This window comes from Cottoperca gobio, chromosome 9, assembly GCF_900634415.1.
Source record: "Cottoperca gobio chromosome 9, fCotGob3.1, whole genome shotgun sequence".
Classification (NCBI taxonomy): Eukaryota; Metazoa; Chordata; class Actinopteri; order Perciformes; family Bovichtidae; genus Cottoperca; species Cottoperca gobio.
Window position 1 is genome coordinate 9,762,701 of NC_041363.1, and position 24,383 is coordinate 9,787,083.

At 41.0% G+C, this 24,383-nt stretch overlaps 1 protein-coding gene across 4 annotated transcripts in view; it reads left to right on the forward strand.

Annotated features, from left to right (window-relative positions):
* ssbp2a (single stranded DNA binding protein 2a) overlaps positions 1-24,383 on the forward strand; it is a 49,774-nt gene that overhangs the window by 18,199 nt on the left and 7,192 nt on the right. For all 4 annotated transcript variants that reach the window (XM_029439232.1, XM_029439235.1, XM_029439233.1 and 1 more), the window contains exons 2-4: positions 4,539-4,611; positions 8,231-8,292; positions 8,643-8,727. In XM_029439232.1, the coding sequence (XP_029295092.1) occupies positions 4,539-4,611; positions 8,231-8,292; positions 8,643-8,727 (220 nt within the window). The remainder of the gene's footprint in view (positions 1-4,538; positions 4,612-8,230; positions 8,293-8,642; positions 8,728-24,383) is intronic.

Here is a 24,383-nt window from a genome sequence, read left to right on the forward strand (position 1 = left end):
TCAAGTTTGACATTTTGGTCGTCATCTTGTTTTGTTTTTTTTGCCAGAAGTGACCATATTTTGACAAGAGGGTGGAGCTGGGGAGGGATAGGCATTGCTACGCCTCTATCCTGATTGACAGGTGACCATGGTAGCGAATCACAATGTAGCAACGCCCTAAAGCATACCCTGCTTTATTGTCTATTTTACTCTAAATGGGACCATCATTTACTAAATGAACATCATGCTGTATTGAAGAAGAATTTAAACTAGCGGTTGAGAAATCTGTAAATGCTGCTTAGGAGACAGTTTGTGTTCATCATTTCCTGTGGGTAGAGATGATTTCCTACCACTGCCCACACCCAACACCAGAATTTAATTTGGGCAAAGATGGAAGATTTATAGCATCTTACTTAAAGGGGGTGAGTTGCGACTGTCTCTATTTTTATGGCTTATACAGAAAAATATGTGTAGTTACAATAGAAAACTGTGACTTGCACCAGACAGTTTTACCAATACTATGGAATAAGGACATTTTAAAGAACTGTGGGAGCAAGGTATTACTGGTTTATTGTAATTTGCTTTTCCATTTAGGATTTTATTACTTTTTAAATATGTGTTATTAGGCTATGTCAGCACAGTAGCAAGTCTTGTAAATATGTCAATTAACATGCCGATTCAGATCAGAAGTATAATTACTTTTCCATTTCATCTTTAACAAGGGTGAAATAATCTGGAGCTAATCTATAACAGGCAAATCCAATCAGTGAAGCCATTGTCTGTTGTCATTTGAAGCTCAGCCAGACTTTGATCGCCATGGCAGTAAATTGATTAGCAGCGATCTACTTGTCCCTCCTAAATGCTGATCTTGGAAAATCAGCTCATGTCTTTGCCTTAAACTGAGGTTGTGGTTGAGCTGCGAGCTACTTCGTATCTCCCTGCTCTCCTTTCTGTACGGCTCAGTAACAAAGCAACATACATGCTGGTCACTGTTTGTTCCTGATGCCTTCGTTAAGCTGAGCTCGGCCTCTGTTGAAGCTCGCCGGCTGTCTGGTTTTGCGCAGGCTTACAGGAGCTGTCGGGATCGGTTGCAAAAATGAATTCAATTAAATGTTGCTCACCGAATACAAAACTACTGGAATTTGAAGGAGAAAAGGGTCAGGTGTGGATCTTTAAACCTCTCTTCTCTGCCACACCTTCTCCACTTGAACCCACTCATTACCCTTACCTCACACACACACACATGCATTTGTACACCCGCACACACACACACACACACACACACACACACACACACACACACACACACACACACACACACACAAAGTGGGAGGCACCTGATCTCTTCAATCACCGTGGTTGCAGTTGTGATTAATGTAAAGTGGTTCTTATTTACAACACAAATTGCCAGAGCTGACGGGTAGGAAATAAAAAATGTCTTCAATTTTCTGTTGTGTGTCCGACGGCAAGGGCAAACACCAAAAGAGCTTTAATGTGAAGAGACTAATATGGAGTAAAAAACCGTTAGAAATGCATTGCCTGCCTGAGTTTTAGCACTTTTACCTCAAATCCTAATGCTAAGATTATTCAAAGTGACAGTTTATTTAATGCCAAGAGAGTCTTTGTAATGCTTCCACTTTATTGTGTCAACCTTGAACTGTGCTCTGATCCTCAAACCTTATCTCCGCTCAGTATTTTGACTCCACATAGTTAGGAGCTTCTTCTTTTTTTATCAGGAAGCTCAGCTGAACAAGTAGTAAGTGAACAATGAAAGAGCAGCATGAGGGGGCTTCGTGTTTTCAAAGCCTATCACTCATCTTTGAGGAAATTAGTAGTTTCTGAGTTAAAGTTCAATAGATATTGAATGCTAACAAAGTACCTTCTTCTGCTGCTTTGCTGTCTGCTTATCAGTCATGTTTCAGCTCTGCCTTCTGGTGTGTTTAATGTATAAAGAGATTGGAGGAAGAAGGTGGTTCAAGTCTGATTTATGTATTTACTTTTTGCCAGCGCCAGTGCATTGTGTTTAAGGTCAGGAGCAGTGAATGAATTAGCGTCCCTTTTCCCTACCTTTCATCTTTTCTCCAAAACCTGCTTACCTTGGATAGCCTGTAACGTTTCTCTTTCTTTCATCAAATCACCTTTCTCCCCACCGCTGCCCTCATGCTTCCACCTTTTACTGGGTTTCCTCACTTCCTTCGACCTTTTCTAGATATCAGGGCCAAAGGTCACATCTTACAGCTCTAGTGAAATCAATCACAGGTCAATCCTTTCATCTACTGAGCGAGGCTGTGTTTTCGTGTGGTAATAGACACATGACTGAGGACAAGCTAGAATGAATTCATTCGTGCAGATTGTTATAATCACTGTGAATGTATTCATTGCAAATACATGAGATCTTTTAGTATTAATAAATAGTTCTGTACTGATGTTGATAGCCGATGTTAGGGTTCACAGGAGTGACAGATTTAGACAGGTTGACAGGAAAACAATGCAGAACAGAGCGACAGTGCGAGCTTGTACCTAGAAATGTTCAGAGTTCTACAGTTCCTCGAAGAAGAAAAAAAAAATGGCCGCATCTTTTATTCATGTTCTGTTGTCGAGGTGTTAAGAGTTTTGTCAAGCCTCTCACTGTTCTGTTAACCTTGTCCCTGTGAAACAGTCTCTCTCTATCTCGTTGGTTAAACATAACTGCCAGGCCACGGGGGGAACGGAGAGAGAGGAAGGAGAGGAAAGAGGGAGGTAAGGATTGAGAGGAAGAGCTTCTGCTGCTGCTTCCCCTTCATCCTTTCATCATTTAACAAACATAGCCTCTTACCAAAAAGAGTGCAAGAAGGAAGCAGCGCCATCAAGACAGAAAGGGCACAGAGAGAGAGGAGGAGGAAGAGGGGATACTGGGGATGAAAGTGATGAAGAAGAGAGATTGAAATGGAGGAGGGGGTGAGGAGACAGAGTACCTGTGTGCAGAGCAGAAAGGTGTGCAGTCCATCATCTTCAGACAGGCAGACAGGGCTGTCTGGGGAGTTTATTTTTACCTCGATATAAGAGGAGTGTGTATCGGCTACAGCAGCCTGGTAGCAGCTTTTCAACGAGGTTCTAGGACAGCTGATGTCCCGGTGTGACCATCGTTCACGCATGACAATACACAATCATAAGCGTCACACGTACACACAGGCACAACGAGCTCCAGGTCAAAGCTTGCACTGTGTCATCTTCAACTTTAGTTTTCTATATATTGTATCTATATGTATAGCTGAAATGATTAGTCAAGCAATCAATTAGTCAATTTACAGTGATCCCACTAAATCATTTTTCATGCATAAATGCCAAACATGCATTCATTTCCACTTCTTTAAATGTGAGAATTTATTTTCTATATAATATTAAACTTTGAATATTTGGGTTTTTGGTCTGACAACACTTGACATTTCACTATGTCACCATTTGTGTTAGTTTTCTGACATGTTATACATGACGATACATTTATTAATTGATTGGCAGATTAATCAGGAATGAAAATAATCATAAGTTGAATTTCTATATGACCAAATGTTACCAACAATTTGCTTAGCACACTTGAGGTCTTGCTTTATTACACCAACTTCTAACCCAGAATGTATTTTCTAACATGATATATGCAGTACATTTCAGCACATAAAGCACAAATGTACCTGCTCGTTGCCCCCTTTGTTAAATTCACTACAAACATCTCATTATTCACGCACCGTGACTGTATGTCGGTACATCAGACTCCTGTCCAAATCTGCAGGGTACTGTTAGGAATCAGTGTGATCTACTATTGATCTCCTGTGGATCGATGTTTATCTTGTATTTATAGACCTAGTAGATCATCACTCCACCTCTTCTCTAAGTTGCTGTTAGTACCAGCACAGACACACTGGGAGGAGAATTGATTAACAAATCAAGCCTGTAATTAATTCTTACTGTGATCAAAGCCATGGGATAAAGTCTGTGGAGAGCCCGAGGATGAGGTGTTTTTACAGTGCAGTCCCACCAAGTGTACTCTTATCACCATGCTGTTTGTTCTTCAAACAGGTGGGTTTTACATTTATCATAACGTCGGGTGAATTTCAAATGTCTTAAAAGGTTGCCCTGACTGTTGTTTGGCATCCAGGAGATTAGGGCTCCTTAGCCGGTGTGTGTCTTTCTGTTTCTCATGAGATTTGTAACGGACTGTGACACCCTCACACATCATTGCACATTGCATTTCGGAGCTGCTTGGCAATTCGTATCCATGCGTAGGCTCCTTCGTCTTTATTTTTAGGCAACCCTAGGAGAAACTCCCTCTTAAATATGGATTTATCTTAAATATGGAGTAGGTGGTATAATTGTCTTAAGTCCCAAAGCAATAACAACAAAGTTGGAACTGGAAATTTAGAAAAAGCTCAAACTCAAGCTTCAAATGTCCTAACTGTCTCACACTTCATATAATGTTACATTTTCACATTTGTTACTCACCTAACATCTGTTGTTAACCTTTTGGACCTTGATGATCAAACTAATCCATTTCCTCCCCCTGTGTTCTTTATCTTTGTGTGCAGGTTAGCTCTGTATGTGTACGAGTACCTGCTGCATGTAGGCGCACAAAAGTCAGCACAGACCTTCCTCTCAGAGGTAAGTCGCCGAGATGGTGTATGTAATTGCACGTATCGAGAGTACAGCCATGTACTTTATGTGTTCACTCTGAAAGGTGGTCTGTCTCAGTTCCTGTGTCCAGTAAGTGAAGCAGCTAATTGAATTAGTCTGTCCTTACATTGCTGAGCCAACAGGTTAGTAGCAGCAGACGTTTTTAATATTAGTGTTGCATTTAGCGGGACTGGAGCCGGAGCACAGTGAGAGTTACGATGCTTGGCGCGGAGCTGACGTCTTCAACTGACATCATTCACTGATCCGTTCAGCAGCTCTGTCTCAGTCAATCTCTTTTTATCTCACTCCTGTCCTCTCTGATTCCTCCACTTCCTCTTTGTGATCTCTACGCTCTCCTCTTGATCTATCTCTCGACTACTCTTCCCTGAGAAGCGAGCTTGTCTTCACTTAAATTCTGCAGAGGTAAAAAGGTAACGGGGTGAAAATGAGGTCAGCTGATTCTAGTGCTTCGCTGTAAATGACAGTAAATTACAATGTAGGAGACGGAGGCTGGAGGCCGGTGGTACATCGGCCAGAGGAAGAGGAGAACAAAGAGAGGGGGATGGAAAAGGTTACATCATCAGCTGGCACCAATTCTCATCACTCTGGCTTTTAGTGTGTGTTCGCACACATGTGCACACACACACACACGCCGTTCTGACACCCTTTCCTCTCTGCCATATCACTTGCTCTTTCTTTGACAGATGTGGCAGATGAAAGGGATAGGCAGCGTCGCATTCAAGTGTGGGAACGCATTAACTAAGAGTGTAACAAGTATAAACACAGCCACTTGTATACAGTACACATAGTATACATGCACACACACACAGGGTAAACATTACAACCCCATAATGTAGCTCTTGCTGGAGTTTTGGGGTGGAGTAAAACATGGCTGTAAAAGCCTGTTATCCACGTTTTAGCATCCACATCTGTTTACAATGTATCCCAGGTTTCAGGAAACAAGAGCCCAGAAAGAGAAGTGACGAATCAGAGCCGAATACCTGAACGTAAAAACCAAATCAGACAGACAGCTCAGAACAACAGGAAACAAAGAAAACATGCAACCCTGTCAAATTAAATTGATGGCTCATTCAATAACAAGAAAAATATGCATACACAGGGGGGGGGGGGGGGGGAGGGGAACAGGACAGAAAGAATAAAACGGTTGAAATATAACTTGTTTGAAATGTATAATAGTAAAATGGAAACTGTAAAGGTAGCTTTCCTAAATCTCAGTCCTCAGTGCGGAGAGCAGTCCCTGCAAGGCACAGCCTACATCTGCCAGTAATCATGCTAAAGGCATGTCACTGTAGCATGGTGAAGGTAAATGTGCAAACCTCCCAGGCGTGTAGACCACAAGAAGACAGGATATGCGGGCGCAGTCAATACTGTTTTCTTCTACGCTTTCCAGATGAAGGGGGGAATAAAAGAACCCGCTAAAAAGTATCCTGACCTGAACTGCAGTCGTGTTTGGACTGAACTACAGACAATTTAATGTGAGAATTGAGGGATGTCATGCCCGTTCTGCATCTTTTGTACCATTTGAGCAATTATGAGTGGAGTATATCCTTATTTACCTTACACCCCATGATGTAAATGGAAACTGCTGGCTGCCTATAATGTTTCAAGTTAACCGATGTCTTTACTAGAATTTCCTACTTTGACTGAAAGCATGTGGGATAAACAAAGAGAGGCAGTTCAAAGCAAGGCATTCCTTCAAAAGTCACTGCGTCTGATCTGCAGCTGAGGTCAGGACGGTCTGATTGAAAGTGATTCAGCTGTTCTTGTTATTCTAGCGAAAGTTCACTCTGGTAGTAGAGCAGGTGGTACAATAGTCTTATTATTTTACTCATACGAAACATTGCAGTGAAGGAAATCTAAAAGATGATCATTAGATCACTTTAAAAGTCAGAGTGATGTAAGTCTGTTTATAGAGAGAAGAGGCAGACTAAACAATAGCGTCATAGTCTCATAGGAGAAGCCTGGCAGCTGCCGTTCACACTGTGTGTGTGTGTGCGTATCTTTGTGTGTCTCTGCACGTCAGTTGACATCAGTTATCTGAAAACATAAATCATCCCTACTGTGGGTGATGTCAGCACTCATGCTAGTCACTAACCTTGACCGAGGTGTTAAGGTGTCAAAATGATTCAAGGTTTGTCAGATGGTGTCTTCTTCACCCACACCTTTTATGTTTTAACACACTCAATGTTGAAAACAATTTGCTAAGCTTTGCCCCCCTCAGTTACTGTTGCTACATCTGTCAATCTTTCTGTTATCACTCAAAATTCATAGTGATTGTTGGAGCAATGGGTCCTTGATTTAGGACAATGAGTGCGTTTACGTGCACAACCTTGGAATACTTATTAAACTGTAGTAGTGACAGAAGACAATACTTCCTTTCTTTTTGTTCATTTGCCGTAGGCCTGTGTGTCTGATAGGCTGAAGTATCTTCTCATGAAGCCAGCAATCCTTAATTATGCTGCCTGATATGATAATTGTCGCTAGCAGATTCTAGCTAGTTAGTTCATTAAGCTAACGTTAGCTTCACAAGTTGGTCCAACTCTTCTCAATTCCCTGTTTAGCTGCTTGGCTTACATACGTACACCACTTCAGCAAGACAGAGGTTAGACTAATGCTTTATGGTTCATATTAACAGTATGTTTCCCTTTATAACATTACAAGAAAAAAACATGTCTAGTATGAGTCCAACTATCTCAGATAAAGAGTTTGGTTGGGGTTGGGGTGTAAACCTCCCCAAATTCAATATAGCAGGACAGAGCTGTTAATGTAACCCTAAACTTTGATAGCATACAGGACCCACTCGGTGGACTAATACACAGCAGATGCGCTAGTTGTGAGAAGGATTTTTTTTTAAGTAGCCTGTAACTGCACAAAATAATGTAAGAATTTGAACTTCTCAGTCAAATTCTCTTTTTGTCTTCTCCTATTAGTTCTGTCACTTTGTGTGTACAGAACAAGTGTAACATCACGAAAGCCTTTAAAGGAAAGTAACTCTTGCCCCACTATCGAGTGTGGCCGTTCGGAACACCTATAAACCCTTTTTGTCTTCAGACGTGACTTGGACACGCGTTAGGAAGAAAGGAAGAAAGAAATGAGGGTTTTGAGGAAGGAAAAAGAAGGAACAGAGGATACAAAAGCAGTTATAAGGAATGTCAGAAAAAAGCAAAGAGTGAATGAAACACTGGAAGCAGACGGACAGGTAATGTGGTAGAGGAGCATGCTGAAGGCTGCAGTGGGTTATTCAAAGGTTGGATTTGGCTCCTCAGGCTGGTACATGTTTCTGACCTTAGCCTCTGCATATCCCCTGACTCCGTTAACACACACTAGCACACACACTCTTTCACCTACTTGTGTATATACAGGCTTTCAGGCATACATAGACTCACTTATCCACTTATGATTCCAAGGCATGTGCATCATGATATAATTACATAATGGCATATGTTATTGGAATTCTCTTGCACCCTCTCCAACCTTATAAAATGGGTATAATTCAGATGTCGGACATGTTTTTATACTTAATAAAATAACATGTTTCTGAGGCATCTCATTCTCTCTCTCTCTCTCTGATTCTCCGTCTGTCTAGATCCGATGGGAGAAGAACATCACATTAGGAGAACCTCCGGGGTTCCTCCACTCATGGTGGTGGTGAGTGTTTTTATGTCTAATGATTCAAGTTACATTCCTCTTCATGCTGTTTTTCTTCATTCCATCATTGACAATATTAATTAAAATGATCATTCTCCCTCCTTCTCCTCCCATTTTAATTTATCTTCATCCCATTAATTGTCCCCAAAAGCTCTTCTTCAGGTAGCTGTTTGCAAATTGTAACATACCGCCTAAAGTTGTGAATTCCAATGATGATAATAGAATCGTACTTATTGCCGCGATGCTGGATTACCCTGCCTCTAAAATGGACTATTATTGTTATCTGTCAAGCTTGAATGTTTCTGTTTTGCCATCATGCTTCTCTCTGACTGCCTCTTTGTGTGCTGCAGTGTTTTCTGGGACCTGTACTGTGCAGCTCCAGAGAGAAGAGACTCATGCGAACACTCCAGTGAGGCCAAGGCCTTCCATGACTATGTGAGTCTGCACTGTAGCTTTCCTCGCTCTTGCTGGCTCAATGTCACTCTCCGATTAACGCAGACATCTTTGGAGGGAGATACATATTACATTGAAACCCAAAGTCTTCAATATAAGGAAATAGATTCAATAAGTAGGACACATTATAAATAATCCCAATACATGTCTAAGACTCAACCCATTATTGTGAAGTCATTTTTTAATTTAGCTGTTGTTGTTAGTCTGAATGAGCAAAGTTACATAACTGGCTTGTTTGTCTTGATTGACTGACAAAGACTTTGTGATAATACGAAGCAGTACGGATACGGTCCTATTGAAATAAAAGGAGACTTTGGAAACGTACAGGCTGAAATTAAAGCTGCTTCTGAAATGAAATAAAGATTACCTGCAGTAAACTGAAAAGAAATAGGATATAATAATGTGTCTTATGTGTATTATTATTATTATTTCATAATTCCATGTTTATATACTGTATCTGTATATATTCATACAAATTCTTATTTCATAATGTATTTTTATTTATTTAATATTGAAGACTTTGGGTCTCTGTAGTATTAATAATGATGAAGAGTTGTGTTCAAACTGCTGTTAAAATGCTAAAATGACAAGACTGGCCAATTCTCATCAAAGCAATGCACATAACATTTCCTACTTCCTAGTGTTTCTTTTTACCTTACACACTTTGAAATATTATATCTCACTATTGTAGACCTTGCAAAGAGCAATATGGATGATGGGAATGTCAACGAGTGGTTTACTGCTGTTTTTTGTTCACGATAATACACCTGGAAGCCCGAAGAAACGGAGGAATATGTGACTAATGTCAAAAGAAGAGGCGCACGTTTAGGCCATAAGGTTGAGAGTGGTTTCACCAACCTTCATCGGTTTCTCACATCTAGTCCTAGAACAACGCGGTTTGGTTTTCATATGGCTGCAACTTGTCTGTACAGCTTCCTAAAATGGTTCTATGTTATAATGAAGCTTTGATCTGAAGTGGTGTTTAATTGAATGCTTGTTGTGACGTTCAAAGTGTGTGATAAAGAATTGTGGAGAACATACTGCTACCTGCTACAGTATATGTATTCTACCTGAGCACAGCAGCTCTAAAACGCTGTGCGCACACACACACGCACACACGCACACGCACACACACACACACACGCACATCCGGCTAAAGTACTGTGAGCACATTACGCTGAGGAGCAGACTGGGCAGGCAGACAGTGGCCCGTGTTGTGGAAACATTGTTTATTGCTGTGTTTTCTTAGTGTGGCTCCACTTCACTGCTGTAATTCCCGCACATCAAGGCCTTGGTATATGCAGTCATGCACCATCCAGTAACGGGAATACAGTAAGCAGTGCCAGAGCTCTTGAAGTTTTAGATTAGCTGGTGATCAAGAGAGAGGAAGTGCGGCTCTTCTCGCAGGAAATGTCGAGGTGGAGGGGGACGTGAGGTGTGGAGGGGACTTCTCTCCCCTGCTTTTCATGTTGTTGTTTTCCCACTAAGTCTGACTCATCACATTTGTCTGTACTGTGGTTTATTGAGATGTATTGTTGGAAGTGCACAGGTCAGGGGTTTCTGCCTACCCCAGCAGGATCTTCCCTCCTCTCCTCTCCCTCCCTCCCTCTCTGTGGTTATCTCCCTCTTTCCTTTAGGCTCGTAATCCTGCAGAACCGGTGGAGGCTCTCTTCTCTTTTATCTTCTCGCAGTAGAGGTGTATGTGCTTGTGTAAATGTGTGCGCATACGCAGGTGATGCTGCTGATGCCGTCGATGATGATCAGGGTGATGAATAGGCACTCCCAAGGACGAGGCAGCTATGTGATGATGTCATCCTGGCTCAGAGGAAGGGAGCTGGAGGGCAGCACGACCTCAGCCCTGGGAGACAGACGGAGAGGAGAGGAGAGAGGGGGAGAAAAACAGGGGAATGTGGAAATGAGAACAGAGAATGAGTCAAAAAACAGTTGGAAAAAGACATTCACATGTTTTTTTAAAATAATTGATCAATCTCATACACCAAAAAAAACCAGAACGCATTTACAGTAATTCAATCGTGCTGAAGATGACAATAACAGAATGTTGTTGTTTCTTCTTATCTGATATGAATCAATTGAATTCAGGACTCATTCAGAAGAATCTTAACGTCATTAGCACAGCAACATCTTATTCTTACATTTCCTGCAGGGATGTAATCAGCAAATTATAATTAGACCAATTATAATTAGACCAAGGTCACTTTCAATCAACTGTTCCAATGCTGCGCTGCATCTCGGATCCAATCAGAGGTACTACCCATATATCTGCCGCTCAATTAAAACAAAATGAGGGGACAACCGCGGTGGCCGTCGTTGGAAAAAGGAGCACGCCTTAATTTGATGCTGGTGTCTCTCATTCAGTCTACTGACTTTGAGACTGATGGAGATTTTAATCAGACTTTGATGGTAATTATTTTCAGATAGCCAATTACTGAGTGAAGTCCTAATTAATGCTATGGAGATGTAGGCGCTTATTCACTTCATCTTTGGGTCCCTTCTCTTTGATAATTGATGGGATTGTGACAAGGCTTTTGACTTGATTTGCACGATTATCCCAGTTTGAACTATCTACTGTAGATACAATTGGCTTTGAGTAAATCTGGTTTAAAGAAACTGTCTTAACAGTGTTTTTTCTGCTCTGTCTGTTTACATGTGCAGGAAGTTTTGCATGCAATTACGCACTGTATATGTCAATCACATCACCAGATTAGAGAGTTTGAGGGTAGTCTACTAGGACACTCATCCAGTGATCTAATGTTAAAAGGGAAAGAAAGAAACGACTGATGAACAAAGTGAAGAGAGATGGTGAAGAGAGATGCGATGTTATTGATTTCCATCCTCAGACGAGGCTTTTCAGGCATCAGAAAGGCCGTTTACAGTTCTGTTAAGTGCTTTGTAAATTGTATTCTTGATACTAAATGAGCGGTTTCCATTTGCGAGGGGCCATGAAGTCATAAAAACAAGTTATTTTTAAACTCTTATGCTTGCCCCGGAAATTGCCTTATTAGAGACAAAAGTCAGCTGCTGTTGTTTTTCTTTCTTTGAAGAATAAGACATCAATCCATGCGGGTCATCTCAGGCTTTTCCTGAGTTGAGAGTTGACAGCTGTCACGTAGCTGTAACATCTCAGTACAGCATATGCACTGACATGAATGCATTTATTAAAAATATGCATTTATAGTAATCTTGTGTTTTGAACTTGAGTGTTTTCTCTATTGACGCCTAACTTTTGTCCAAAGTCATTTCTGTGATCTTTAACAAATTGTGGGAAAATTAAAGCGGAATGAGAAAGAATCGAGCCAGCATGAAATTGCTTGTAAGCACTGTGGAAACAATGTTGAGCATATTAGCAGGATTTATTCTCCTACTTTATGACATTTAGACCTTTTTTAAATGTTTGCTGTGCTGAAAAAATGCTCCATTTAATTGAAATACAAACGACCTCATATAAATTATGCAAAAGTGCATCGATGCGTGATTGTGTATTTGCGTGTGGCACTTTGAGTTTGGGGAATAATTATACAGTTAGACTATATTTGTTTGAAATTTCCCCCAGTGAATTATTCCTGCCATCTCTGGAGGAGACTGAGTTGAGGTTAGAAAAGCAGTCTGGTGGTAGAAGGACTGATGAGTTTGACACATTTGGGGGAGTTTGGGAGAACTGATGAAAAAGAAACTCCACTCAGACAGATATCTCACTCCTGATTCCAGGAGATTATCAGTGTCCGACACTTGTTCTGGCTGTGCTGTGCAGCCTCCAGATAAGAATGTGCTTATTAACCGAAGCAAGTCGGTTGAAAAATAAGTCCTCCCAGATGAATGCTGGGTTTGTGTATGAAAAGTGATTATTGTGATTCGCAACTGTGAATGAAAATATACTGTTGTGACATGTAAACTGATATTTGCAGGCGGTTGTAAAAGTATTTTTGAAATGGTCTGAACACGTACAATTACCACTTTCGCACTGTTTGGGCTTTTAGCTTTACGTACTTATCTCATTATTGTGAATGTGTCATTTATTCTCACCCAGGAAAGCCCCACAAAAACAGAGTACAGACGCTATTCAGTCAACCAGAAGACAAGTAGACATATATAAGGGAACCAGTCAGCACATGCAGCCTCACAGGGCGAAAGGCTTACATGGCCATGACCATTGAAAAACTGGAATGCAGACAGACAGAGAGACAGACAGCTGGTGAATACAAATCTCACAAATTATTTCACCTTATTTTAATTTTAAATGTATGTTTTCATAACAAATTAAAATATGCCAGTGGGATCAGGCAATTTAAGTTAGTCTAATGAAAGTTTGTAATGCTTTTACCCAGAGAGGGGTCTTGATACGTGTCTTATTTATTCAATTGACATTTGTAACTTTATTTTTACTTGAATAACCAACAATTATTTCCTTATTTTATCTATTATTGTATCTCATCACTGACTGATGTCTTCAAATGTCTTGTTTGGTCTGACCAACAGTCCAAACCCTCAAAATGTTCAATTTACTTGGAAAAGAGAAGCTGAGAAGTTAAAACATAGGAATGCTTAGCCTTTCTGCTGGAAAAATTAATGAAGCAAATAGTCGATTATGAAAATAGTTGTGGATTAATTTTCTGTCGATGGATTTATGCATTGCTCAACAAATCATTTTAACTCTACTTGTGACGCTTCACATGTTATGGCCATAGTGTGGGCATACTGTAAGTTGTGAGCAGTTTAATTTCTTGACGGATAGAGGGATCTAAGTGTACGACCATTTCTAAGCTCAAAAGCAACAACAACAAAAAAGAAAGAAAAGTTGTGCAGTATATTGTATATTTCTGTCCTATCCCTTTAATGCTGTCATGACTCCTCTGATTTATCTCAGGAGAAACTTGCTACTTGGAAAACTGCAATAAAAACTCATTGTCATTGCACCCCACTGAGTGTAGATAGGCAGCAGTGTTACAGGCGAGTATTCAAAGCAAGGAGAGCCTGCTATCATTGTGTGGCATCGCTGTGAGATAGCAGGCGCACGGCAGTTAGAGGGGAAGACGAGATCAAGAGGCAGCGCCAACAGCAACCCCCTTTGATAAAAATGCTCCGTCTCATGCTGCCAGGTCTTACATTTATACTCTCTCACTCATGCATGGAAATGTATTCACACCGCTCAATTTAACAGCAGCATGCATATTCTGTCAGCTAAGGGATACATGATTTTGTAAATAGGCAGTAACACACAGGCTTGTTTTATTCATCTACATCATAATGCACTGTGGAGGAACAAGGGCATACATACTGTACTGCACTGTCTGTCTGAAGACTGAAGGACAGGAATGTGCAGCGACCCTGGGGCTTAACTGAAAACCGCTCCTGTCTGCAAAGAGAAACATGCACTGTACAGCATGAGTGTGTGCTTTTACACTGAACAGAAGGACACTCACACACTTGACCATAAACATGTTTTTTTTTGCTTTCTGTAGCTTTTGTTTCTACTCAAAAATGGGTCTTTACCCCCTGACTCCCTTCTCTGTAAGTACCGGTGTCCTGCAGGCCTAATAACAGTAACACACAGTACTTCCCAGAAAGTTGCAATCGAAAATGATGTAATGTTAAATGATGAATTATTAATGTTTAATTTCTCTCTTGCACTGCAAAGGATGGCAATATGAGTCAACTTCCTTGCAGCTAACTTATTTACGGTGGGACTTCTTCTCAGCCAGAGCTGCCTTCACTCGAAGGAGAAGCATCTGAAACTTTTTCCGAGCCTTTGTGGCATATTGTTGCAATTACAACCAGCTTTTGAAGATCATTTTACTCCTTAATGGAACAAATTATAAACTGAATATTAGTTAGTTTCAGTGTTGTCCTGTGGAGTTGCAATTATTGTGTCATTACTGTAGTTTATCAGGAACTAATTCAGTACAGAAAGTGCTGCAAACTGCATCACATTTGTTCAGAAAGTCAGCTGCAAATCCAGTCATTCCTGACTGCAATAATTACAAAACAAAACAAGGTAACATCCTGTTGGGGACTGATGTGTTATTATCTCGTTATGGATTAGCATAAAAAACAAACTGAGAATGAACAGCTTGATTCAGCAGGATGAAAAGCAAACTTGTATTTGGAATACAACCTGTGTGTTTGTGTGTGCACATGCTTATGAAGAGACAGAACAAAACAGAGAGGACAGAGACAACCTCGAGACAGAGACTCTGTTGGCTCCAAGCATTGTGGGTAACAAGCAACCAGTTGAGAACCAATGGGGGTTGAGGAGACCCCAAGTCTGTTTCCAGGGAAACAGAGCCCTTCTCTCCTCCTCTGTCTCTCTCTCTCACATGCTCCCATGTTCCTTCTTGGCTGTGTTGAGGAGGAGAGAGATGTGGAGGTGACTCACTGTAACATCATTGCCATGGCAATGAAGAGTGAGCCGAGTGTAAAGGGAGTGAAGGGAGAAAAAGATCGGGAATTTCCATAGGTTGAGCTTGAGAGATGAAAATGGTTGTCACGATCTCCAACAGTTTTAAAAAATAAAACAAGGGTCATTTCAATGTTGAACACTTAAATGATATATGCTTCTCTGCATTTCTTTTGGAAAAAATGACAATCTCTCGCTCTGTTTCTCCAATGTTCTTCCCTCCCCTACTTGTCTCCCTCACTCTCTACACTGTTTCATCCTCCCTATTTCACATCAGCAGTTTTTTCTCTCCTATTCATTCCCCCTGCATATTGCATCCATGTCCCTGTTCTCTGTCCTTCTGCATTCCTCTTTGTGTCTCTTATCATCTTCCTTCCTCTTTCACTGGCCTGTTGCGCGCAGCCTTCTGGTCTCAGAGGAGCGTGTTTTCCACCGGCGTGTTACGCTGAGTCATGTCACATGCGTGTTTGGACACGAACGAGGTGGGGTGTTAATGTGATGTTGACATATGCACGCCTTGCCGCTCCGCAGCAGGCAGGGGCAGACACGAGGGCATGACGCAGAGTGGAGAGAAGAGGTTAACTGGGGGCAGGGAAAGACAAGGAAGTGTGAGAATGAGAACAAGATCTAACACAGCTGTGGGCTACGGAAGAGAAGCTTCCAGTTTGACTGCAGTTATTATTATTGATTATGAAAATAAGGGGCTTAGTCAGGAGAATATGTTGTGTGTCTGCAAAAGTCAGAGCAAAGGTCATATCGTGCCATCTGAGCTTTCACACATGCAGCTTCACCCAGCAAGAATATTTCTGTGGAATTCAAACAGGAGTCAAAGTTGATATTGTCTAAAGTCTGCTATGAAATACAAAGAGACAAAGACAGACGAAGTGAAGCAAATCTTTTGGACATAGTTTAGTTTAACATCCAGGGTTCCCGGATCCATCCGGCAGGAAAGTTATAGAAATGCTGCGAAAGTTTACACAGCAGCAGCCTTACAGGTTGTGTGTGTGTGAAGGGGATTATAGCGAGTAATCCAGAGATTGAGCTGTAGAAGTTGCGGACGGGACTACGGAGGGAGAGCAGGAGGGCAAAGCGAGAATGCTGACATGATCAGACCAACATGTTATCTATTTAACCCCAATTAACCCCAGTGGGTTGTTTTTTTTTGCTGTTGTAGACACCCATATTCTTATCTTGTGCCGTCTCTTGTGTCTGCCCCTCGAGCACTTATAAGGACTGCAAGGTTAAACACAGAAAGGGACTTTTCCCTCCTGTGGTTTGCACTGATGAGTCGTTGTTTCAACAGTTCTGCCAATTTTGTAATTCCAATCCACTCTTCAATCTCCGCAATTACGCTGATGTATTTTTGAAAGAATTGGATCGATCCGGTGTTAAGGACCACACAATCTGTGGATTACAGGAGAATCAATATTCTGTCTTTGCATTGATCTACCAGATAGAAAAGACCATGGCATAGTCTTCTCCTCATCTCAATCTGTGGCTTTTAAATCTTCCTTTTGTGGCTCTGTACCCTTTCCTCTCCTCTGTGTTCAGTACATCTCCCTTATCTCCCCCATGTCGTTGAACCAAGTGAGATAGTGGTGGGAGAAGTGCGGCTCCCCAGCGCCAAAGTGATCATTTTCAGCTCTGTATGTGTATCTGACGGTTCATCGGATCGCGGCTCCCCCTCACATATTATAGGCTCCTCGCGGCATCAGAGATGTTTACAAGGGTCAATAGTGACATCAGTGATAAAGTAAACACAGCCCCCCCCCCTTCACTGTCCCCCCATATAATCACCCTACCTGGAATCACCCAGTGAGACAAAGTAGATTAGTGTTGCGCTGCCATTTTACCTGGTAATCACCTGTAATGTTACACTAGAGAGTGCCTGGGTGCTGGTGGGAATTCTGTTGTGCGTGATAATGTGCTGCTGAAAGTGATTGAAAAGATGTAGTAGGACGAAGAGGTTGAACGTTGAGAGCCATGGTGCTGTGCAGGTTGAAATAGGTTTACCCCTTCCTCCTCCATTTCTGTCGAGCTCAGATTCTCTTCCTTGCTAAAGGAAAATCCGGATGTATTACAATGTAGGTCCTATTTCGTCTTTTTGGACATAATTGTGGGCTATATAAATACTCTTTACATTTGAATTTGAATTTCTCTAGGTTCTAATAACACCCCAGTAATGTCTAAAATGTTGGAGTGTGTCTTGTTCCATCTTACAGCATGTTTGTAATATCAACACATTCCCATAACTCAGCAAGTTTAAAGGATAAGACAGTGTCTCTATATTTTTCTTATTGTCAATGAAAAGACCAAAACCTGCAATGTGTTAATCTCTCATTACATTCTTTAACACTCAGCCCAAAGCCCACTGGTTCCTACTGAAGAAGTAAATCTTTAAAGGCACAATGGGTAGGATTTTCCTGAAAAACAATGTATAGACTCTGTTGTGTTCAGGACGTTTTGGCAAGTCAACCTCTATAAAAAAACGTAGCGACCAGGTGCCAGATTTTAAGCACGGACCCAAGAGGAAACTACAAAAATGGCGGAAACTGCAAAAAAAAAACGCAAATAGTGTATTTGCTAACAAATGTTTTAGCCGTGCATGTATACACATTTAACTCTAGGGAGTATTTGCGGCAGCAGGGAAGTGTTTGCCGGATTGCCACAAAATAAACTACAATGTCCATTTTCTAGAAGTCTTTGCTCAAGAAAAAAAAAGGAAAACAAGCCAAAGCAACTAACATTGAGACAACACACACATGGACATGCTCACATAATACGTTTTATTCTCGGCAGCTTGCACACAGCTAGACATTGTTTCTAAACCGCAGAGATCTGGGATGAAGTGCACGGAGAGAATTCTTTTTTTCCACTCGCTGCTGTGTTTTACTGGTGTAGCATATGGCATGTTTTGGTTAAGAAAGGGAGCTTTGAATGCCAAAGGGTGATTTTAAGCCTATCTGCCTTGAAATTGAAAAGTGAGTTTGGCTCAGGATTGGACAGTGGAGCGTGTTTATCTGTCTCTGGTCACTACGGGAGACTGTGAATAATACATGGATAAAAGCAGAGCACACCCGTTCTCATCTCTGCGCTGCTAAACACACTTCTTCTACTATCTCTCTGTCTCTCGTACTTCTGTGCTGCCTGGCATTTTTTTTTCTTTGTTCAAACCCTTAGTTATAGATGACGGTGGCTGACAGACTGTGCATACACACTAATGCAGAAACTAATCTTCTTATTGTGTTTCCGCTCTCACACTTTTAATGTGTGTGTGTGTGTGTGTGTGTGTGTGTGTGTGTGTGTGTGTGTGTGTGTGTGTGTGTGTGTGTGTGTGTGTGTGTGTGCTTGTCATGCAGACTGGTAGCATCTCTTCTTTCCACCCCACCCCCCTGTTCAGGAAGTGGACTAATGGCATTTGAGAGGATGGAGGGAGTGGGAAAGAGGGAGGAGGGACGGAGTTCCTTCCTTTGTGGTGTGTCATTCGTAGATCCTGTTGTACTGTGTGTGGCCTTGAGACTCAGTGCTAACCCTTTTACACGCCACCATTGTGGGGATTATTTTTACATTTCATAGAGCAAACAATTAATTGATTAATAGAGAAATCGTGAATTGTCGACAATAAAAGTTATTTATTTTTTTGACAAACTATTAAATACTTTGACAGAGAAGTAGTTTAAAGGATGAGGCTGGTCTTAGTTTTATTTATTTTTTGCAGTCTCCCAATACTTTTAGACTTCACTATCCTGTCTGTGGTTCGCAACCCCAAGCCCACTCATCCCTACTTTTTTACTTCTTATACATATTTGAATATTATTCACATTTGAATAGTTTTAGTTTTTAAAAGAGGCTAAGTCATTTCCTTAAAACAGCTGTGCACTGTAGTTTTCCACAAACACGAGTTCATAGTGCATTTGTTGGACAATATTATAAAAAATACTCATGTAATATCTATCTATAAAAATACACATTTGTTTGTGAGTATTCACTGCACGTGGGATTGATTTGAAATAAACTGCAGTTTTTAAACCCAGTGCAACAGTGTGGCTTATTTGTGTGCATCTAATAGATTTTTGACAACAATGAAGGACGGAGTCAACAATGGGAGATGTTGACTAAAGAAATCTAGAATATCACCTGCCCTATCCTTGAAGTCTTCTTCCAGATGTGTGATAGAAACAATTTTGTATGTGGTGCTACATGAATACAAAAAAAAAAAGCTGTGTGTGAAGAAAAAGTGTGCCTGTGAGAGACGGAGGTGAAGAAAGCAGACAACGGCCGCTGCAGGTTGAGACAGTGTGAGAGAGAGAGAGAGATAAACAGACAGACGGAGAGAGCGAGAGAACGAGAAGATAGACACAGACAGCCTTTTGAAATTCCACTCACGCATCTCTGAGTGTCTCTCGGTCTCTGAAGTATTGAATGAAAATGACTCCCCACCTTCACACACACACACACACACACACACACACACACACACACACACTCATACTCACATGCATTAAGCACAGACATTAGCGAGGAACACAATCAGTAAACATATAGGGATGAAAGAGCTTGCGAGTTATCTCATTAAGTATTACTGAGCCCTTTACTCTGATGGGATTAAGAAAGTCTGATTAGGTTGCAAAGTAGCGAACTGTGGAGTAATTGCGCTACCTTTCAATGTCTGCAGTTCCTTTAACAGTTGTTGTATTTTCTGCTGGAAAGATTTTGATCACTTTACATAATATGTTTTCAATTAACAATCTACTGTACATGTTCTCTTTGTTCCGTGCGTAATGAGTCAACTCTCATTTCAGAAGCCCTTCCACAGTCCCGTAAAGCAAAGGGTGCTCGATAAGATAAAAGCAATGAGGTTGCGTATCAGTAAAGTGCGTCATTTCGGATGGGGAAATTGTACACATTCCACACAATGCGTGGAGCACTGCTATGGCTAACTTCTTCCTTCTCTTTGTTTTTGTCCTCACACAGAAGAACCTGTGCTTGGACAACTTGACCTTAAACTCATGCAAAGTCCTTTTGATAGTGACATATGAAACATTTATCGCAGATGTTTTCTTTCCTTATATGTTTTGTTGGTGTATGTATATGTCTTATTGGTTCTTTACCACCTGAGGAAAAAGTTGGGCACAAATTCCTACACACAACACCATGAATATTTAGTCCACATGGACTCTTGTCTTTACCAGTATTTAAACCCTGGACATCAGAATCTATTTATATCATATTCTTTTGGACATTTGGTGTTTTGTGGAGTGCAGTGTACTTCAGTGACGTTGCAGCGCACTGTACTGACTCTTTTGTTGTGTATGTCTGGTGTACTGTAGCGTTCTCCTGGAGGGAGGTGGTTTGAATAATTTATGCAACAAATGAGTTTGCCAGGAGATGCAGGTGTTCATCTGAGGACGTGCGGGGGCTGTTCCACTTCCTCAGGTTTCATCACAAACACCAGTGACTACGGATGTAGGGATCATAGTACACAACAAGCAGATCACTGAACAGTTTGATAACTCACTCCATCGAAAGGCTTAAAGTAATGGTTGCTGAATGGACAGACGGATGAAGTGATTGTCTTGTTTTCAGATTGTTTACAGAGATCCCAGAAAGAATGGACGGTGAGACCATTTGGAGTGGTTTGGATGGGATGTTCCTTAACCTGCTTTAAAATAACATATTGTATTCAACTAAGAAGTAATAATAAGAATGTGTGAGATAATCTGGGTCTCAAATTGAATCAACTCCATTAGGTCAAGTGCAATGAATATTATCAGCGATACTGTTTAAGTTCAGTCAACAATGTGCAAAAACTCACCACGCCAGACATACTGTTGACACGATAATGTGTAATATGATACAATATGTTAATGTGTAAAGCCACCAGCTCAATAGCTCATTGTCCTTCTCACTCGGCCTTGTCAGAAAAGTGTAAACACTAATGTGTGAGAAGTGTAAATGATGGACTCATTAACTGTGTGTGTTTGTGTGTGTGTGTGTGTGTGTGTGTGTGTGTGTGTGTGTGTGTGTGTGTGTGTGTGTGTGTGTGTGTGTGTGTGTGTGTGTGTTGGATGTTTACAAAGGTTAAGTGCTGGAATATGTTGAGCTTGGCTGTGAATCAGTACTTAAACAGAACTGGCGAACAGGAATTCATTGATTCTAATCGAGTCATTTACAGTAGTATAATACTGCCAGCCGACGGTAAACATTAACTTCCTGGTCACTACGCTGATTCTCACACGGTTATCTACAGCCACGAGCAGCTGAGGTTTTGAATGGGGGAGGTAGGTGCACATCAGCATGTTTAATCCAACTGTTATCAACACTGAGTCGTTACCAACGGAATAAACATTAAATGTTGCTTCGATCATTCTCTAATCACCATCCATAAGTCAGCAGATAAAGGTGATCAGTGAAAAACGAGAGTCGTGAGCATTATTTTAAATATTGAAACAAACATCAAGTGTTTCCAGTGTGTGAAGATACCAGGTTTTAATGAGTCTACAAATCCTTGAGCTTTAACGACTGTTTGCTCCTGAAATTTTGAATGAGCGATCATATTGTTATCATGCCGTCAGTAAAATTGAACTGACTTTCTAGATATTTTTTTCAGTGCTTGAGTATTACACAGCTTTCTGACCCGCTGTGTTAGTGCACTTTAAATAACTCACAGCGATTTATTTATTATTTTTGGATTTTTGAATTGATTATTGTTGAATTTATTTCTATGTAGTTTAAAGAGCTGAGAGCCATTGCAGATGCATTTTATTGCATTTGAATGTGCAATTATATCAACTTGACCTATACCCGATATCGGGCCGATACCAATATTTTAGAGGTGGGCTGTTACATTTTACGTAAACATATAACATTGACAAAAAGAAAATCAGAATTCCTGAATTTTCTTTTCGTAGAAACAAACCTTGGTGTGAACTCACGTTGCTGAACTTGAAGCATAAACTTGTCACTGCTCTCTGGTGGACAAACTATGTAACAGCAATAATGTTGGTAAACGACTTTCTCCTCCATAATGTAACAACATTTGCCTACCTGCACCTTTAAGTTTCCAGACTCCAGGAAGTTACAGCGCACGGCCAATAAATATTCTCACAAATGAACTCTCTGTGACGGCGCAATGTGTCACTCTTGCACCTCGTTCTTTTACACAGATTAACGAGAACGAGATACGGACGTGTTATTTGGTGAGCTATACCATATACCATATCTAATAATAGAGAAATGCACATAGTGTCAGAGTGTGGGTCACTTTCTTCTACTTTCTAGGCATATTTTGGCACCTTCGGACACAGCCAGGCTAGCGTGTTTCCTCACGTTTCTAGTCTTTGTGCTTAGCTAACCGACTGCTTGCGGTAGCTTCATTTAATCCTTCTCAGTGTGATTAATTCAGATTTTCTAATGTCATTTAAGTCAATCTGATTTACCACAATAAAGAGAGACGGTCAGCACCAGAGCAGTTCGTGTTGTTGCCAGTGTTGTTTTTGCTTTTAGGTTGAGGGTGGTTCTGGTTTTGGGGCAGATATATCCTGTCGTGTTTTTTTTGTTTTTTTTTCTTGTTGCTGTATTTGGAAAATGCTGCTTTGTCAGCAGGTCAGGTAGATTTTTTTCCCTCCCCCAGTTCTCCTTTTTCCCACACAAACAAACATTAAATGCACTCACACACTCACTGCCACATACACGGACGCACACACACACACACACACATGCATGCTCATAATCTCTGCTTTGTCCTCTTTTCTCCTCTTTCGCTCCCTCTCTCTCTTTCACTGTGCGTGAAGGCAAACTCAGCAGACCTCCAGGCTGCCAGGGAGTCAAGGCATTCTGGGTAATCCAGGGTGCGAGAAGGAGAAAGGGAAAGAAAGGGGAAAAACTCTCTCAAAATCAAAACACACACTTGATGCTGTGCGTGATCTTGTACACTCAGACAAAAACACACACAAACGAATCAAATCCAGTCTCCCACCGCTGAAACATAGAGATACAATATCCATCTGTGTCCATCTGTACATTCATCTGCTGAGACAAATACAAGCTCTGTTTGCAGCCGAATATGGAATCAAAAGCTGCACGGCATCCTGTTCCCTGTTGCCGAACATTAACGATTGGGAGATATGAAGGACGACGAGGGAATAGTGATGCGGTGGTGGGGTGGAGCAGAGGGGGATACAGGAGTGTCGGCAGTCCGCTTTTATCTCATCTCTGATTAAACCTCGTTCTTGTCTGACCTAAAAAGTCAGCTGGTGGAAACTTCAGAGACTGTGGGTGAATTTCACTGGCGCTCTTTACACCCAGCCAATGTCTTCAGAGAGGGAGAGAAAGCGAGAGGGGAGATCAGAGAACTAGGACAGAGAGTGGGCAGATAGTGAAGAAGAAAAAAAATACACACAGACATGCTGGCTTTATGTGCTCACTGTTCACATATTATCATATATATGGATGTACACTCTCCCACACTGCACGTTGTCTCACTTGATGAGGAAGAGGCCGGTGCTGGGTTAGTTAGTAGTACAATGCCACAGGAAGCAGACAGAGGCTGTGCTGAAATGTGCCAGCACCGCCTGTCTGGGACAAGCACAACAACAAAAAAAAACAAGGTATAAAAATAAACCTGATGTCAGGGTATCTGCAGAAACAGGAAATACCCCACTGTAGGAGAGACGAGAAGTGAGACATGTAGGAAGACCCTTGTATTGTTGCATTGGTGGCATGGTGAGAAGAGGTGCTGGATTGTATGTATTGCCTGAGCAACAGTAGTGGAAAATGTATTCATATCTTTTACTTAAGAGAAAATAAGTGCATACTGGGAAAATATACTTTAAGTACCAGAATTAAAAGTTCAGTACTCATAATGCAGAAGAAATGCCCCTGTGAGTGTTTTACTCTTAGTTGCAGCTGATTGTTCAATGCTGAACGGTGCATTATATTTTATAAACTATGATCTTAACCCTTGTATTATGTTGACAATAAATTAGGTTTAAGGTCATATTGACCAGAACCAGGTAAAACCAATAAGAACTTCAATTTAGATCATATGAACATTTAGAAAAGGGACATACAATACATTTGTCATTCAACATCATCACACTTTTTATTTTATTAATTTAACTTTTTTCTCAAAATATTCTCCTCACATTCTCACTGCTCTCCAAATGATGGGCAGAATGTAGCTGTGTGCTTTCTGCAGATGTTATTCTTACATTTCACACAATTC